Raw genomic sequence first — 18083 nt, forward strand, 5'->3', positions numbered from 1 at the left:
TTAGCTAATCAGATTTGACACAAGCCTTGCCCCGACCTTACTCTAGTCAATCAGACGGTACTAATTGATAATCGGCTTGGCCCATCACCCTTACACTAATCGATGCCTCTTTTCTCTGAAGCACTCTGGGCTTCGTTTGACCTTTTTGTTTAAGTAGGGTTGTTTTTGTCTGGTCTTGTGCAACGAAGGCAGAGTGGTTGGAGGGAGTAGTGATCCTTTTGCTCTTACATATTTTTCTTTTCCTTTGTCGTCCAAGGTTTCGTGTGCATCCTTGACACATGTCCTGGGGCGGTGGGGCCTAATCCCTTATTAACAAGATGATAGTGCCATTGTTGCAAGAAAATTTCTCCAGAACAACGGAGCTGAAAACAACCAGCCACCCATATTACACCCAACAACTAGGAATCTCCGTTGGAGCAAGAGAATGCCGGCATATTTTATGCTGGAGGTTGGCAATCTATCGTTGTGTTGCTCAGTGAGATCCCTTTTGGATCGGCTGCCCCATTATCCCACTTTGATTCCGAGAACTTTTAATGTCAACACCCCCAAAACATAACGTCCTGGGATGCAGAGATGAGAGCAACCATACTCAAGTTTCTTCATGATAAGCGACGTTGCGCCAATAGAATACGAACCAACTACTCCTACATATATATGTTCGTTCCAGTACCCATAGGCCATACCCTGCTGTTTGTCGCGGTGGTATTAGTTGCCGACGTCTCCTACGTGACACCCAAGTCGTCTCCCCAGGTTGCTGGTTAGTCAAGCCTAATAAAAAAATAAGACTATCCTAACCAGATAGCAACCACGGCCATAGCTATATACTACCACCAATCCATTTGGGCCTCATTCGGTCTGAAGGATTTTCGTAGGAAAAACATAGGAAGAAGTATTTCAGAGGAAAATTTCTTATATATGCATTCGGTTTGTAGGAAACACGTACATGAATTTCGTAAGAATACTACTCATTTTCTGTGTTTTTTGAAGGAAACTACACATCCACTCAAAGCTCATTTTGCGCGTAGGAACGAGGCAAATCATTTTCTTAGGATGGCAAGTGACATCCTATCAAATTCCTATACTACTCCTAATTCATATGTTTTAATTTCTTCTAAACCGATTGAGCCCTTGATGATTAGGCATATACTAATTCAACTTCCAACCAGCTGTTAGAATAAGCACATGCTTAACTGCCGCCGTTCGTTGCAAAAAAAAAAACCCACCAATAGATGATAAGGTACTGAAAATCTCGGGATTTCTTTTTGCACTTCTGCTTCGGTACACCCCCCCCCCCCTAAACACAAGGACGGCTCAGATTAGCCGATACCTCTTCATAAGTAAGGGCATGATAGTCATATTTTATAAACTCTTCACGTATATGCTAAACTTTTTTTTTTGAGAAACACGTATACGCTGTACATGAATGGACGTCAACACCCTGCCGCGCTTTTTGCACTTCTGCTTCGGTACACCCCCCCCCCCCCCCCCCCCTAAACACAAGGACGGCTCAGATTAGCCGATACCTCTTCATAAGTAAGGGCATGATAGTCATATTTTATAAACTCTTCACGTATATGCTAAACTTTTTTTTTTGAGAAACACGTATACGCTGTACATGAATGGACGTCAACACCCTGCCGCGCTGGGTTAGCCCATTCAGACTTTTTTTAAAAACCGCAAAAATTGGTGCTTGCTGCAGGATTCGAACCTACGTCCTCCTAGAATTAGCACAGCCGCACTAACCAACTAGCAAACCTAACGTCGGATGTTATGTAAATTTTTTAAAGCTTAAAATAGAACACTGGGAAAGCGCATCATTTTCTGCTTGGTATTTTCCTTTTCTTTTTTGTTTCTTAAATGCGAGAACTTTTACAATTCGTGATTTTTTTAGAAAATGAAGACAAAATTTAAAATTCTAGAATTTTTCTTCCAAATCAGAGAACTTTTTTTTTAAAATTGATCAGTTTTCTTAACAAATTCGTGAACTATTTCGCAAATTGGCGATTTCTTTTTGAAAACTGTTCAACTTTTTTTATAAAATTGACGAACTTTGTTTCTAAATCAATGATTTTTTTTCAAATCAATGCACTTTTCTTTAAAATCGATAAACTTATTCTGAATTTTTGATGAAATTTTTTCAAAATCAATAAAAGAAACAAAAAAACAAAAGAAAAACAAATCAATATAAAAAACCCATGTAAAAACCAAAGAAAAAACCAGCCCGGTTGAAAAGGAAAACCAGAGTCTTTCTTTTTAGCGTTATATTTGATGCACTACAAAAGATGGAAAAAGAAAAGCTTAGACCATGATAATCAGAGGTGTTCGAGTAGGCGAGATGGCTCCGTCTAAGAGCACGTCATTTTCCGACATCCTTGAAATGGCACCAATTATTTTTTCATGCCTTCTATGACCAATTCAAGGCACCATGCCAAGTTGTTTTGGTTTTCGACAAGTTTTGCATTTTTCAGGGTTTTCTCCGTAAAAAAAGCCTGATAAATGGGCGGACGTGTCCCAACTTGCATACAGTGTCATGAATCGTTCAAACCTGGCATGGATGACTACCATGGTCATGCCCACCTGCTCGAAAATGTTGGGGTCATTTTAAGAATGTCCAAAAGTAGACCATGTTTAATGGAGGATGTTCGGGTTGGCTAGAACACTCTACCTGAGGATACAGTGTTTCTCAACATCCTTCAAATGGCCTAATTTTCCCCCCTCCTTCTATGATCAAATCAAGGCACCATGTCAAGCTATTTAATTTTTTGATAATTCTTGCATTTTCTAGAGTTTTCTCGAAGAAAACTGGCTGATAAATGGCCGGACGTGACATAACATGCATATGGTGTGGGAAATTCATTCAAAACTAGACCATGTCCATATTTTTCTATTTTTTCTGGAATTCCAAATTTGTTACTGTTTTTCAAAAAAAATCTTCATGTTTACATTTTATTCTTTTATAAAAAAACTGTTCGTGTTTTGACATTCTGAGCAAGTTTGAAAGGCATGATTTTTTTTAAAATTTATTTACAATTTTTAAAAAACAAATATTAGTATTTTATGAACAAAACAGGAAAACTAGAAACCCTAACTAAAACCGTGCAAAAAAAGAAACATAAACCAAAGAGTGAAGGTGCTTTTTTTTCCTTGGCGTTATCTCTCTAGAACAAGAAGAAGAAAACATGCGTAGTAGTAAAATCAGATGTAGTTCTTGAGGGCTGTAGTTCGAATCTGGAAGAGGACATTCTTTTTTTGATTATTATAAAACTAAAAAGCGCATGTGAGGGCTGTTCGCCGGGTATTATACGAACCTACAGTGTATATGTAGAAACGTGAGTATAATTTATGAAAAGTTCATACTACCCTTTATACGTTTTGTTAGGGGGGGGGGGAGGGGGAGGGGGTGTACCGAAGCATTGCTCTTCTTTTTGCAGGTGTTAGATAATTCTCATCATGTCGACATCCGATGGCGAGTCGGCTGAATACATACGGGCTGCACACCTACTACTACGACTATTGTACTGACTTAAACTTATTTCAAATCTCCTTGTAGAAACAACAATATGAAATGCATTTGCATAAGTTGGTTTTGCACTGCGGCAATGATTGTTGCAATTGACCAAGCCCAGAGTCCGAACCACCAAGGGAGTATAAAGCCACCCATTGGAGAGGAGGCTTTCGGGAGAGCTTGCATCCAGGCACATATACCGAGTACACCAATCAGCAACCTTCAAGTATCCTAGTTTAATCTCGCCGCGAGCCCGCGAAGATGAAGGTTCTGCAGGCTCTTAATTTCCATCCTCCCTGGCTTGTTTCTGAGATTTTATCGGTCACTCACAGTCACCGTTTCTGTTATTCTGAACCAGATGGTGCTTAAGGTGCCGATGGTCTGCAAGAAGTGCAAGTCTTGCGTCCTTACGATTGTGTCCAAGGTCAAAGGTCTGTAATATTCTCTCTATGGGCGTGATTCGCTCGTCCTCCTCTGTAACTTACTTGAAGGTCGTGTGTGTCCATGGCAGGGGTCAAGTCGATGGCATACGACGAGGAGAAGAGCACGCTGACGGTGGTGGGGGATGTGGACGTGGTGGTGGTCGTCGACGCGCTGCGCAAGGGGAAGCACCCGGCGACGGTGGTGACGGTGGGCGACGAGAAGAAGGAGGCGGAGGAGAAGAAGAAGAAGGAGGAAGAGGAGAAGAAGAAGAAGGAGGCCGAGGAGAAGAAGAAAAAGGAATGCATGCAGAAGCACTGCCTCAAGGCTTGCTCGCCGCCACTCTACTGCCCCAAGGCTTGCTCGCCGCCACGCCACTGCCCGCCGCCACCCCACTGCCCGCCGCAATCCTACTGCTACGTCGACGACTCCGGCCCCTGCACCATCATGTGAGCGAGAGGGCAGATCATCGACCCGGCGCCGCCGTATATATACAGCCGATCGTTGTTGCCGGTGCAAATCAAGCCACTCCTCCAGGCCAGGCACACCAATTAATTCGTGCGTACGTCTTGTTCATCGTTCAGAAGATTCAGAGCTTGCATGCACATTATTTTTCTTTTCCTGTATCTTTTCCGGTTCCTGTGATCAAGAATTGTATGTCTCGACGGAGACCTTCTTTTACTACTCACAAGTCACAACTCGTGTACTTGCAATCTGCAAATGAGCTGTTTGGTTCATGGCAATGCGACGACTTGGATATAAGATTGGTGGTGGGGTACTTAGCTTCACCTAATAATGTGACAAGTTGATTACTCTACCGGTCGGCATTGCCAAATGGAACAGTTTATTGCAACAATTTGTCCCTTTTGACGCTGGAACTTTCATATGCCGTCGCCGATTGGTACTCTCCGGGAAACAAATAATTTCTGCAGATCACGCAATGATTCAGGTGCACTTTTACAATTCTCCAACTTACCTCTTGACCATTGAAAAAAGAACACTCTTGAGACTTACTCCTTCCGTTTTTAAATATTTGTCTTTCCAGAGATTTCAACAAGTGACTACATATGCAGCAAAATGAGTGAATCTATACTTTAAAATATGTCTATATACATCCGTATATGATAGTTTATTTGAAATCGCTAAAAAGACAAATATTTAGGAGCGGAGGGAGTAGGAGCTAAGAGCATCTCCAGCCGTTCGGCGCCCCAGGGACTGAAATATCGCCGCCTGGGGGCTAGCCGGCGCTATTTCCACCGTGGGGGCAATTGGGTTCCCAACCGCCGCCCGAAGTTGGCCCCAGATGTCCTTTTTTGAAATCCAAATTCGGCTAAATTTTGTACAAAATGACACAAATTTGGGCGAAATTTAGGCAGTTTTCATTGATATTTGTACAAAATTAAAGACGTAACTTAAAAACTTAGAAAAATAAAACTATGCCGCCGCCGCCTCGAGCCTACTGCATGCCGAGGAGCTTGTAGAAGGCGGTGTAGTCGCCGTCGTCGTCATCGTCGTCGTCGTGGTCGTCCTTGCTACAACCCTGTCTTGGGTCGCCGTGGTGGACGGGGTTGGTCGGCGCCGGCACCTCCTCGTCGCTGTCCTCGAGGATGATGACGCGGCCCTTCTCGAGGGCGTGGCGCTAGCGCTCCATCTTCTCCCGGACGTAGTCGTCCCGCGCCCACTTGAGGCCGGTTTCGAGGTTGGCGGCCATGTCGACATGCTCCTGCTTGACGACGACGGGCGGCGTCGCCGGCTCCTTCTTCGCCCTGACAAGGAGAAGATGGCCGCCGGGAGGAGGGCAAGGTTGGCGGCGGCCCTCGTTTATGACGAGGCTGCGGCCACGGCTGCGTCGGCACTTCGGCGTGTCCTGGGGCTCGGCCTTGACGGCGGCGAGCAGCGTCGTTGTGCGGGAACCGAGGCGATGATGACGACGAAGGTTCTTGGTGTCGCCCAATCGCTGACTCGGCGGGTCCATGCAGTACAATTTTGTTTTCGCGCCAAATTCGTGGAGATGCTAAGACTAGAGAACAAATCTAAACCATGTATTGTTATAACTAGATAATAGCCCCACGTCATTGCGAAAATGTTTTGCTATATATTTCAATACCTGAGTGTGCCAAACATGACCTTTGGAGTAATAATATGGCTAAAGCTGAAGTAGGGAATCAATGACTGTTATGAATAGCATGCAATTCCAAGCCAGAGAAGGAAAGGTCAAAATGCTATATACGGTACACGTATTTATTTCTTGAAAACGTTTGTTCCATAGGAATAAAAAAAGGACTGTGATATTTGTCAACTGTGTGACAGATTGTAAAAATACCAACCGATCCTGCCAGCGAGGCCCAGCTCGCTCGATCCGTCTAAGGAGGCCCGAGTGCGTTCGATTCAAAATTTTCTCTCGTCCTCGTTGCCCTCGCACGTTCTCTCGGCCAGTATTTTTTTCCACCGTTTTTTTCGCGTTCCCAATTTTTTCTCTCTCGTCCCATTAGCCTCCCACTTCCCCATGTTTTTCCCAGTTAGTTTTTTCTTACCTTTTTTTCAGAAACAAAAGTAGGGTAAAAAATTGAGGGAAAAGGATGCTGATTAGGTTCGTACTCAAGCCCTCCTTGTTTGATGCCGCCGGGCTTACACAAAGCCCAATAACCAACTAGCCAACACATAGTTTCTGTTCACATTCTAAAGAATTATACTACTTCACCGCTGGTGCATATTATTATCATGACATTTACACAGTAGTTGTTCAAGGGTTTGCTTCCAACAATTTTTTTTCTATGTTAAAAAGTTACCACATGTAAATTATCAGGTCTCCGGTGCATATATTATCATGTCATCTACACAAGAATAACCGATGAATATTTTCCACATTTTTTCCCCAGGGTCAAATGTTACCACGTGTTTTGTACCTAAGTTATCATGTGTGTGATGCGTATATTACCATACTATTGACACAGAGGTTATTGGGGGTATTTCAACAACTTTTATTCCTTAGTCAAAGTTACCATGGTGCGTATATTACCATCTCAGGCTCTCGGTCCTTACTTACAAAAACTACATAAAACAATACCCAATCACAACATAGTGTTGGAAATATGCCCTAGAGGCAATAATAAAAGTATTATTATTATATTTCCTTGTTCATGATAATTGTTTTTTATTCATGCTATAACTGTATTATCCGGAAATCGTAATACACGTGTGAATACATAGACCACAATATGTCCCTAGTGAGCCTCTAGTTGACTAGCTCGTTGTGATCAACAGATAGTCATGGTTTCCTGGCTATGGACATTGGATGTCATTGATAACGGGATCACATCATTAGGAGAATGATGTGATGGACAAGACCCAATCCTAAGCCTAGCACAAAGATCGTGTAGTTCGTTTGCTAGAGCTTTGCCAATGTCAAGTATCTCTTCCTTTGACCATGAGAGCGTGTAACTCCTGGATACCGTAGGAGTGCTTTGGGTGTATCAAACGTCACAACGTAACTGGGTGACTATAAAGGTGCACTACAGGTATCTCCGAAAGTATCTATTGTTTTATGCGGATCGAGACTGGGATTTGTCACTCCGTGTAAACGGAGAGGTATCTCTGGGCCCACTCGGTAGGACATCATCATATGCGCAATGTGACCAAGGAGTTGATCACGGGATGATGTGTTACAGAACGAGTAAAGTGACTTGCCGGTAACGAGATTGAACAAGGTATTGGGTACCGACGATCGAATCTCGGGCAAGTAACATACCGATAGACAAAGGGAATTGAATACGGGATTGATTAAGTCCTTGACATCGTGGTTCATCCGATGAGATCATCGTGGAACATGTGGGAGCCATCATGGGTATCCAGATCCCGCTGTTGGTTATTGACCGGAGAACGTCTCGGTCATGTCTGCATGTCTCCCGAACCCGTAGGGTCTACACACTTAAGGTTCGATGACGCTAGTGTTATAAAGGAAGTTTGTATGTGGTTACCGAATGTTGTTCGGAGTCCCGAATGAGATCCCGGACGTCACGAGGAGTTCCGGAATGGTCCGGAGGTAAAGATTTATATATGGGAAGTCCTATTTTGGCCACCGGAAAATGTTCGGAATTTTTCGGTATTGTACCGGGAAGGTTCTAGAAGGTTCCGGAGTGGGGCCCACCTGCATGGGGGGACCCACATGAACGTGGGTAGTGGGGGCAAGGCCCCACACCCCTGGTCAAGGCGCACCAAGATCCCCCTTAGAAGGAATAAGATCATATCCTGAAGGGATAAGATCAAGATCCCTAAAAAGGGGGGATAACAATCGGTGGGGAAGGAAATAATGAGATTTCTTTCCTTCCACCTTGGCCAACGCCCCAATGGACTTGGAGGGCAAGAAACCAGCCCCTCCACCCCTATATATAGTGGGGAGGCGCATGGGAGCTATAGACGAAGTTCTGGCGCAGCCCTCCCCCTCTCCCAAGTCCTCCTCCTCTCCCATGGTGCTTGGCGAAGCCCTGCTGGATTGCCACGCTCCTCCACCACCACCACGCTGTTGTGCTGCTGTTGGATGGAGTCTTCCTCAACCTCTCCCTCTCTCCTTGCTGGATCAAGGCGTGGGAGACGTCACCGGGCTGTACGTGTGTTGAACGCGGAGGTGCCGTCCGTTCGGCACTAGGATCATCGGTGATTTGAATCACGACGAGTACGACTCCATCAACCCCGTTCACTTGAACGCTTCCGCTTAGCGATCTACAAGGGTATGTAGATGCACTCTCTTTCTACTCGTTGCTGGTCTCTCCATAGATAGATCTTGATGACACGTAGGAAAATTTTAAATTTCTGCTACGTTACCCAACACATAGTGCATGCCTAGATGGTTGTCTCAGTTAGCCCACAACCCGTGAGTGCGGGGTTTGACTCCTGTTTTGCTCGTTTTTTGCCGTATTTATGGATTCGTGAGGGCGAGCCGTCGAAATTAGCAACGGGGATTGTTGTATGCACGATCGTCAATCAGCCAACAGCCAGTGCGTTTGGTCATTTTGCAAAAACCATTTGGTGTGCCCATACATTATTCGTTTCACATAAGTTACCGGTGGTATAGTTTTCAATATATTTTTCTGCCTTGTCAAAGTTACCGCGGTGTTTGTACGTAAGTTATCGAGTATGTGATTCATATATTACTGTGCTATTTTCACATAAGTTATCGAGGGTATACTTTTCAATGACTTTGTCCCCTCTTTGGTGAAAGTTATCGCGGCGTTTGTACATAAATTATCGGGTATGCGGTTCACATATTACTGTGTTATTTTCACATAAGTTACCGGGGTATGTTCTTCAACAACTTTCTCCCCTTAGTGAAAAGTTACCGCGTGGTAAATTATCTGGTATGTGATACATATATTACCATGACCGAGGGGGTATGTTTTTTCAAAAAATTGCCCCCTTAGTTAAAGTTACCATGGTGTTTGTACAGAAGTTATCGGGTATATGGTTCATATATTACCGTGCTATTTTCACATAATATATCGATGATATATTTTCAATAACTTTTGTTTCTGGTGCAAAAGTTGCCATGATGTTTGTATGGTGCTTATTACCATGTTATTTAAACAGAATCTATCGGGGGTATGTTTGAACAGCCCCCCTCCCCCGGTAAATCTTACCGCAATGTTTGTATGTAAATTATCGGATATGCGTTTTGTATATCACCTTGTTATTTTCACATAAAGTTATCGGGGTATCTTTTTGAGAAACTTAATATGTGTGTTTGTAGGTAAGTCATCAGGTCCGCGGTGCTTAAAATACCATGTTGTTTACACAAAATTTATCGAAGTATGTTTCAAAAACTTTTTTCTCTAGATCAAACAACCTTTTTTCTGGGTCAAAATTAATACCTTGGTGGTATTAAAGTTGTCAGGATCAAAGTAGAAAACATCGTCGAAAGACAGTTTACTGCGAGAGAGATGTGTATCTGACAAAAACATCATTCTTTTTGTAGCTTTTTTTCTTTTAGTTTACCACAAAAAATGGAAGAAAAGTGCATAGAAGCTAGTAGAATGCATCGGCTACTAGCATGAAATAGCAGCAGCACTCGCTGCTAGCTAGTAACTAGCCTAATTAGCAGACAACAGCTAGCCTAGCTAGCCTAACCTAGCTAGTAAACAGCAGCAGATCGCATATGGAACAATGGCAGGAACAACAAATAGTAGCAAGCGCATGGAGCACCCTAAAAAAAAGGCCAAGCGCATGGAGCCCATGCACGGGAGGAGCTGCACATGGAGCAGCAGCAGAAAAGTCCACGCGCGTCTTGTGCGGAAGGGGAAGGAGCAGCGCGCAGCCCACGCGCGGGCGTTTGCGGAAAAAAAGCGTTGATCGCTTGATGCAAATCGTACGGCGCTGGATGCGGTAGGTAGTTTTGCAGAAAATCTTCCGTGTGCCAGATACATATTTCGATAAAAAAATTCTAAGTTATACAAAAACTCTAGATAAAGATATTTTTTTCTGTATCATCCATGATCTTCATATTTTTCTAAGGCAAAATTTATGGGAAAGCATCTTCGTCTCCCATTAGATCAATACTTGTAATCAGGATCGCATATCTATCAACGATATTTAAGACGGTTAATCATTCAGCTTCAATTAAACTATTTACAGTGTCTTTTCTTTTTATTCGATTGCGATATGTGAGTAATCCCTTAAGGCTAAACCCATCAGCTGTGTGTGTGTGTGTGTCCATGGTATGGTTATTTATGTGTCTACAACAATTTCTCTCTTGTCTTCTCATGGATCCTAGGACTCACATAGGCACAAGGAGAGACGACGTGTAAGGGAGAGTGGAAAGCTATATCGAACATCGGGGATGGTAAGGCTAGTACTGTAATCGGAACCAATTACTTAGGGAACACTGATGCAGGCATCAAATTCTAATGTGTTAGGGCATCTCCAGCCGTTGGCCCCTCAGGAGGGTCAAAAAATCGCCCCCTGGGGGCGCACCGGCGCTAACGGCGCACTGGGGGCGTGATGCCCCCCAGTCGCGGCGCCCACGGTATTTCAAAAAATTTGAAGACGGCACAAACACGGCGCAAACACGGCACAAACATAGCAAACTTCGGCGAGTTCGTTCAAACATAAACATATTTTACAAAAAAAAAACCGGCGGGCTAATCCCGCCGTCTCCCTCGCCGCCCGCCTCGCCGCCCGCCTCGCCGCCCGCCCAACGCGTCTACATGTCGAGAAGGCAGTAGAACCGCGTGTAGTCGCCGCCGTTGTCGTCGTTGTTGTCGTCGTCGTCGCCGCTGCCGCCCCCGCCTCCGCCGTCCCTGCTACACCCCTCCCCCGGTTGGCGCGGCGGGTTGGAAGGCCCGGGGGCGCCGTCGTCGTCGTCGTCGCTGTCGAGGATCACGACGCCGTGCTCGTCCTCGCGCCCGCGCTTGCGGGCGGTGATTTCCTCCAGGGCCCAGCACTGCCGGACCGTCTCCTCGCGGAGGTAGTCCTCCCGCGCCCATCGCATGGCGTCCTCGTCGGAGAAGCCGCGCCGGGCTATCTCCTCATACTCCGCGGTGAGGCCGGGCTCCTTCTTGGGCTCGACGAGGCCGGGCTCCGGCTTGGGCTCGACGAGGACAAAACGGCCGGCGGGGCTCCGGCTTGACGGGGCGCCGATACGGACGCCGGAGCTGCGGGTGCGCGCGGCCACAGGCGTGTCCTGGGGCTCCGGCTTGACGGGCTGGAGGCAGGGCGAGCCGCCGGACGAAGAGGAGGACCCCCCGGTCTCCATGCGCCTCGGGGTCCAGGAGCTTCCCCGGCGGCGTGAAAATGAAGGGGGGGCTGGGTAGTCGAGGCGCGGCATGTTGCCGCCCTCGATGTACTCGAGGACGGCGTCCAGCGTGCGCCCTGGCATGCCCCACCATCGACGCCGGCCGCCGGAGTTTTGCCTGCCGGAGGGCACGACGCCGTTGGTGGCCTCGAGCTGCTGGGCGTGACGGCGGCGAAAGTAGGGCTCCCACAGCGGGCTGTCGGGGGCGTACCGCAGCGCATCCCTCGCCGCAGGCGGTAGATTCGACCGGATGCGGGCGATCTCCGCGCGCCGCACCGCGCCGGAGGGTACCGGGGGCACCGGCACGCCGCCGGCGCTGATCCTCCATGCCCCGGGCACCCGCATGTCCGGCGGGACCGGGTACTCGGCCTCGTAAAGGAGGCGAGCTTCGTCTTCATGGAGATGGCGGCGGCCGAAGCCGTTCGCTGCCGCGCCGTCGCCTGGGAAACGTTCGGCCATTGGAGGAGAGGAGAGGAAGGAAGGAGCGACGGCGGAGGGGAAGGAGCGACGGCGGAGTGGGAGTGTGAGCGACCGAGTGCGCCGGGGCGTGGCATATATAGGCCGACGCGCCGCCCACAAGCGTGGCACCGTGCGTACGCGTGGCGGGCGAGGCGAGGGCGAGGGACGCGCGTCGTCCGGCCTTCATTGCGCCGCCCGTGAAGCATCAATGGCGCAGGCTGACCGGCGCGGCAGCGCGGCAGCTTTGGCATTGATTCGCCGCGGGAAACGAGGCGATGAGGACGACGAAGGGCCGAGAAGTAAACTGGTCGCTGACGCGTCGGGCCCGCGGTTTCTTCGCGCCAAAAAACTTCGCCCGGCGCCCCCGAGCGCCCCCCAGCGCGCCGGGTTCGGGCTGGGTCCGCCGGCGCTGTTTTCGGCCCAAGCCGGCGAAAATCGGGCTCCTGGGGGCGCGACTGGGCCGTTTTTTCGGCGCCGGCGCGAAAAAAACGCCTGGGGAGGCCTTCTTGGGGGCGCGGCTGGAGATGCCCTTAGGCCCTGTTTGGTTCATAAGTCCTAGGACTTTTTTTAGTCCCAGCTTATAAGTTTCAAGTCCCTAAAAAGTCCCTACTTATTTGGTTCCTGGGACTTATAAGTCCCTATAAGACCATATTACAACTATAAGTCCCTATAAGTCCCTCCTTGAGAGTCTTATTTCATAAGTCTCAAATGCCCACTTTAAGTCCCTATAAGTTCCTCCTGTTTGGTTTATAGATGGGACTTACAGGGACTTTTTTAAGTCCCTAAACTAATAAGTCCCTGGAAACAAACACCCTCTTAGTTTTGTAATCTATATTTATATCTATATCTATATCTATATTCTATATCTATATCTATATCTATACTTACTATTAAAGCAAGGTGATATTTTTAGTTTCGTCTTGCGATTAGTTTTTTTCTATTACATACTATTAAAGCAATACTATATTCTTGGTTTCATCCCGCAATTAGTTTTTTTCCGTTACGCTGCATTTGGATGTCTGTATTGAGCCGTCGAATTGGATTTGGTATTGGTCTAACCCCAATACAGACGTTTGGATGTACTCTGAAACAATACTCTGAAACGGAAACAAATACGTGGGCGTTTTCGCTCGCACGCGCCCATCCATCGCGCTAATACAGAGGCCTGCACCTTCGATTTCGCCTGAATTGCCTCGCTCCCGCAAAACAAAAACGGTTCGGGCTTTCTTTCTCCCTCCACCACGAGACAGAAGGGTTCGAGAGAGCAGAGCGGCGCCCTGGCAGGTCGACGGCGGCGTAGGTATGGCATCCGCCTTCCGTTCCCTATTTCCTCTGCCGCCGTCCCTTCCCCTCCTCCGATGCTGACCCTTCCCGTTCTCTCCGCCCCTGCTCGTCGTGGCCAGATCGCATCTGATGCGAACGGCGACAGTGCCCTCCGGCGCCGGCCCTTCCTTTCCTTCCCAGCTGTGCGATGGCCCACTGCCAGTGCACATCTCCTCTCCCTCGGGCCACCTCCTGAGCTGCCCCTTCTTCTCTGGCTCCAGCCAGCCCTTCTTCCTCCACCTTTCTTCCCTAGCTCCAGGCAGCCAACTCTCTTTCTTCTTCTTCTTTCCAGTCCTTTTGTCAATGATTTGCTGACCTCTGATGTATCCTCTCGTTGCAGGTTGGATTTGGAACTATGTGTCGTTGAGAATTTGAGACACCTATTTAAACTATATGTGTTGCACTTTGTTGGAAAATTATTTTGTTTGTTTCTGTGTCGATATTATATGATGTCATCCTCGATTTCTAGAATAATTGATGATAATTTTTGCTATATAATCATTCAATTATAGTCATACAACTACTGTTTTAATGCATATACTAATGTTGCTATGCAATTCTAGTGTTTGACATCCAAACACGATTCTGTATGGAAACCTCAGGACGATTCCGTGAGCCAATTCAATATACATCCAAACAACCGAATTTGTATTCATATCCATTATAGTTTTCTGACTGAATTGGAATTGAAACCAATACAATACGGAGGCCTCCAATACAGACATCCAAATGCAGTGTTAGTTTCGAATTTTTGATCACGTACTCGCGGTCCATCCATCACGTACGAGGTGGTACTAAAGGCTGATCGATCTAAATTTTGCGTCCGGCGCCTGGGCCTCAGCCTGCTTGGTATACAGACCTGGGCCAAAAGTATTGATGTGGGCCTTAGTGTGCTTCCTAATATTGCATTAAAAAAACTGGCCTGAGGTGGGATCGAGCTTAGGACCTCGCTCGTCCGTTCACACGTATGTCTCCAGCCAATCAGCCATATTTTCTTTTACTCCTGCCCAACTCCAATACAGACAGGATTTCGCACAAAATCGACTGATATAAGATGTAAGGCTCGACCAAAAATACACATAAATTGCATTGCAAACTCGCCTCAAGTCCACCCAATGCCTCCTCCGCCGACTTCGCCGGAAAGCAAGACGTCATCCAACAAATTCTGTCCACCTTCGCCGGTAGACTGCCCACTGTCGCCTCCGCAGACTTCGCCAGAAAACAAGATGACGCCCAACAAAATATGTCCAATGTTGTCTCCGCCTACTTCGCCGAAAGACCGTCCAATGTCGCATTGTTAGACTTCGACAGAAAATATGTTGGCTTCCAAGAGTGCTCCACATTTCACCGGAAATTTGCCGTCCGATCCTATGCTTGAGGTATTGCACAAAAGAGTTGAAATCATGGTTTTTGTTTTCCACGCCTCGCCACCACCAGTGAGCGTAGCCGTCACTGCTTCACCACGCCGCCTGCTAGAGTTGTTCTTCTGAGCCTCCCTTCGCTCTGCTGCTCGCTCCTACAACTCTATGGCTCGTCTTCGCCTCCGCCGCAAGCATAGATTCCTATTCACCGGCGTCCTAGCGACCACAGTGTGCTCTGCCTGTCCTGAATACGAGGGCCTACCAATTAGAGATTCATGCATGTATATGACTTTTCTTATTATAATTGCAGCATTTCGGGGGATAGACCCCGGGTAGCCTCATCTACACTTAAGCAACATTTCAAGACATTGGGGCTGGCCAAGCTCCTCAATCCGACTGGTCATGAGGCCGGCTTCCTGGGCCGGCTGGAATCGGAGGGCCGCCTCCTAGAAGACGGCGGACCCCAAGAAGACGACGGAAACAAGAAGGCCGCCTCCTGGAAGACGGCGGACCCCAAGAAGGCGACCAAGGTGTGGGCCGGCTCCTAGCAGGCGGCCCATCCTCCCCCTTGGAGTCTGAGCCCAACCAGGCGACAAGTTGAGACATGGCAACAGTGCACCATGCCTCCCCCAAATCCCGGCACGCGTGGCTACAGTAGGCGCCGCCAGGCGACCGCCGACCCGCCCGGCGCACCCGACACGGCCCCCGTCAGTACGGGCGGCGCTACAGTAAAGAGCCGTCAATAGAGCCTGTAGGCGGCGGGCCCCACATGTCGGCCTGTTCCTCGACAGCCGGCGGGGCCCATTAGAGGCGGGACCCAGCAGCTGCTACCTCTTGAGCATGTGTTGGTTTTCCCTTGAGGAAAGGGTGATGCAGCTGTAGGACCTTGAAGTATGTCTAGAGGGGGGGGGTGATTAGACTACTTGACCAATAAAAACTTAACCTTTTCCCAATTTTAGAGTTTGACAGATTTTAGCTACTTTAGGACAAGTCAAGCAATCATCACACAATTCAAGCAAGCATGCAAAGAGTATATAGACAGCGGAAATTAAAGCATGCAACTTGCAAGAAAGTAAAGGGAAGGGTTTGGAGGATTCAAACGCAATTGGAGACACAGATGTTTTTGGCGTGGTTCCGATAGGTGGTGCTATCGTACATCCACGTTGATGGAGACTTCAACCCACGAAGGGTAACGGTTGCGCGAGTCCACGGAGGGCTCCACCCACGAAGGGTCCACGAAGAAGCAACCTTGTCTATCCCACCATGGCCGTCGCCCACGAAGGACTTGCCTCACTAGCGGTAGATCTTCACGAAGTAGGCGATCTCCTCGCCCTTACAAACTCCTTGGTTCAACTCCACAATCTTGTCGGAGGCTCCCAAGTGACACCTAGCCAATCTAGGAGACACCACTCTCCAAGAAGTAACAAATGGTGCGTTGATGATGAACTCCTTGCTCTTGTGCTTCAAATGATAGTCTCCCCAACACTCAACTCTCTCTCATAGGTTTTGTATCTGGTGGAAAGAAGATTTGAGTGGAAAGCAACTTGGGGAAGGCTAGAGATCAAGATTCATATGGTAGGAATGGAATATCTTGGCCTCAACACATGAGTAGGTGGTTCTCTCTCAGAAATGGTAAGTTGGAAGTGTAGGTTCGTTCTGATGGCTCTCTCCATGAATGAAGAGGATGTGGAGGGGTATTTATAGCCTCCACACAAAATCTAACCGTTACACACAATTTACCAAACTCGGTGGGACCGAATTGTTAAACTCGGTCAGACCGATTTAGTAAACCTAGTGACCGTTAGTAATTTTCGGTGGGACTAACATGCATCTCGGTGAGACCGATTCCGTTAGGGTTAGGGCATAACATAATCTCGGTAGGACCGATTACACAAACTCGGTAAGACCGATTTGGTAATAAGCTTTCCAGAGAGTTGGTCAGGTAAACTCGGTGGGACCGATTTGCTCTTTTCGGTGAGACCGAAATGTTACAAAAAGGAAACAGAGAGTTTACATTGCAATCTCGGTGGGACCTATCGCTCACTTCGGTTAGACCGAAACGTTACGAAGGGAAACAGAGAGATTACAACCCCATCTTGGTGAGATTGAGATCCCTATCGGTAAGGCCGATTTGCTTAGGGTTTGTGGCAGTGGCTATGACTTTTGGAATCGGCGGCACCGAATAGGAAGATTCGGTGTGACCGACTTTGGCTTTGGGTTTAGGTCATTTGTGGATGTGGGAAAGTAGTTGAGGGTTTTGGAGCATATCACTAAGCACATGAAGCAAGAGGCTCATTAAACAACACCTCATCCCTCCTTGATAGTATTGGCTTTTCCTATAGACTCAATGTAATCTTGGATCACTAAAACATAAAATGAAGAGTCTTGAACTTTTGAGCTTGAGCCAATCCTTTGTCCTTAGTATTTTGAGGGATCCACTTTCATCATCCATGCCATGCCATTCATTGAGCTTTCCTGAAATAATAGTCTTGGAATAGCATTAGCTCAATGAGCTATATGTTGTTATGAATTACCAAAACCACCTAGGGATAATTGCACTTTCAATCTCCCCCCTTTTGGTAATTGATGACAACATATAGATCAAAGCTTCGACAAATGATAATAAGATTGAATAACATCGTCGCTTTGAGAAGTATGTGATAAGCAACAGCTCCCCCTAAATTTGTGCATAGCTTAAGATTTGCTTTGGACTGCAAATGCACAATGAATTAGGCTCATGGGTTACTCTTCCATGTCACATACATCTTGGTGGAGTGCTCAAAATAATAAACAATGAATACATGCACTCATCACCAAGCATAGTGAATGATCACATAAGATAGATATGATAATATCATCAAACATGCATAAGTGTAGCTTATGATCAAACACATGATCATCAATGTCTCACAAGCATAGTATCTCAACCAATCAAAGCAAACAAAGTTTTAAACCACCAAATAAAGCAAGAGAGAATAAAAGCAACACACACACACACTCTCTCTCTCGAAGCCTATGATCTATACATTTTTCTCCCCCTTTGGCAACAAGTTACCAAAAAGTTCATAGAAAATGCATAGGTCTAGATTGACTTTCAGGCTTGATCTTCTGGTGGTGGTGTCCTGATGACTCCAAGGACGAAGGCTTCAGTTGAAGTAGAGGGTGCTGGAGTGGATGTTGGAGCTGGTTGCACTGGAACTGTAGGTGTTGTGGCTGGTGCAGATGTTGTTGC

General features: G+C 47.1%; 1 protein-coding gene across 1 annotated transcript; it reads left to right on the plus strand.

The window, feature by feature from the left end:
• The first annotated feature begins 3638 nt into the window (after nt 1-3638).
• LOC123065594 (heavy metal-associated isoprenylated plant protein 2) lies at nt 3639-4729 on the plus strand. Its single transcript, XM_044488844.1, has 3 exons — nt 3639-3772; nt 3864-3936; nt 4017-4729. Exons 1-3 carry the CDS (start codon nt 3767-3769, stop codon nt 4376-4378), a joined length of 441 nt encoding a protein of 146 aa, XP_044344779.1. The 5' UTR covers nt 3639-3766; the 3' UTR covers nt 4379-4729.
• The last annotated feature ends 13354 nt before the right edge of the window (nt 4730-18083 follow it).

The sequence above is a fragment of the Triticum aestivum genome, chromosome 3B (assembly GCF_018294505.1).
Source record: "Triticum aestivum cultivar Chinese Spring chromosome 3B, IWGSC CS RefSeq v2.1, whole genome shotgun sequence".
Lineage (NCBI taxonomy): Eukaryota > Viridiplantae > Streptophyta > Magnoliopsida > Poales > Poaceae > Triticum > Triticum aestivum.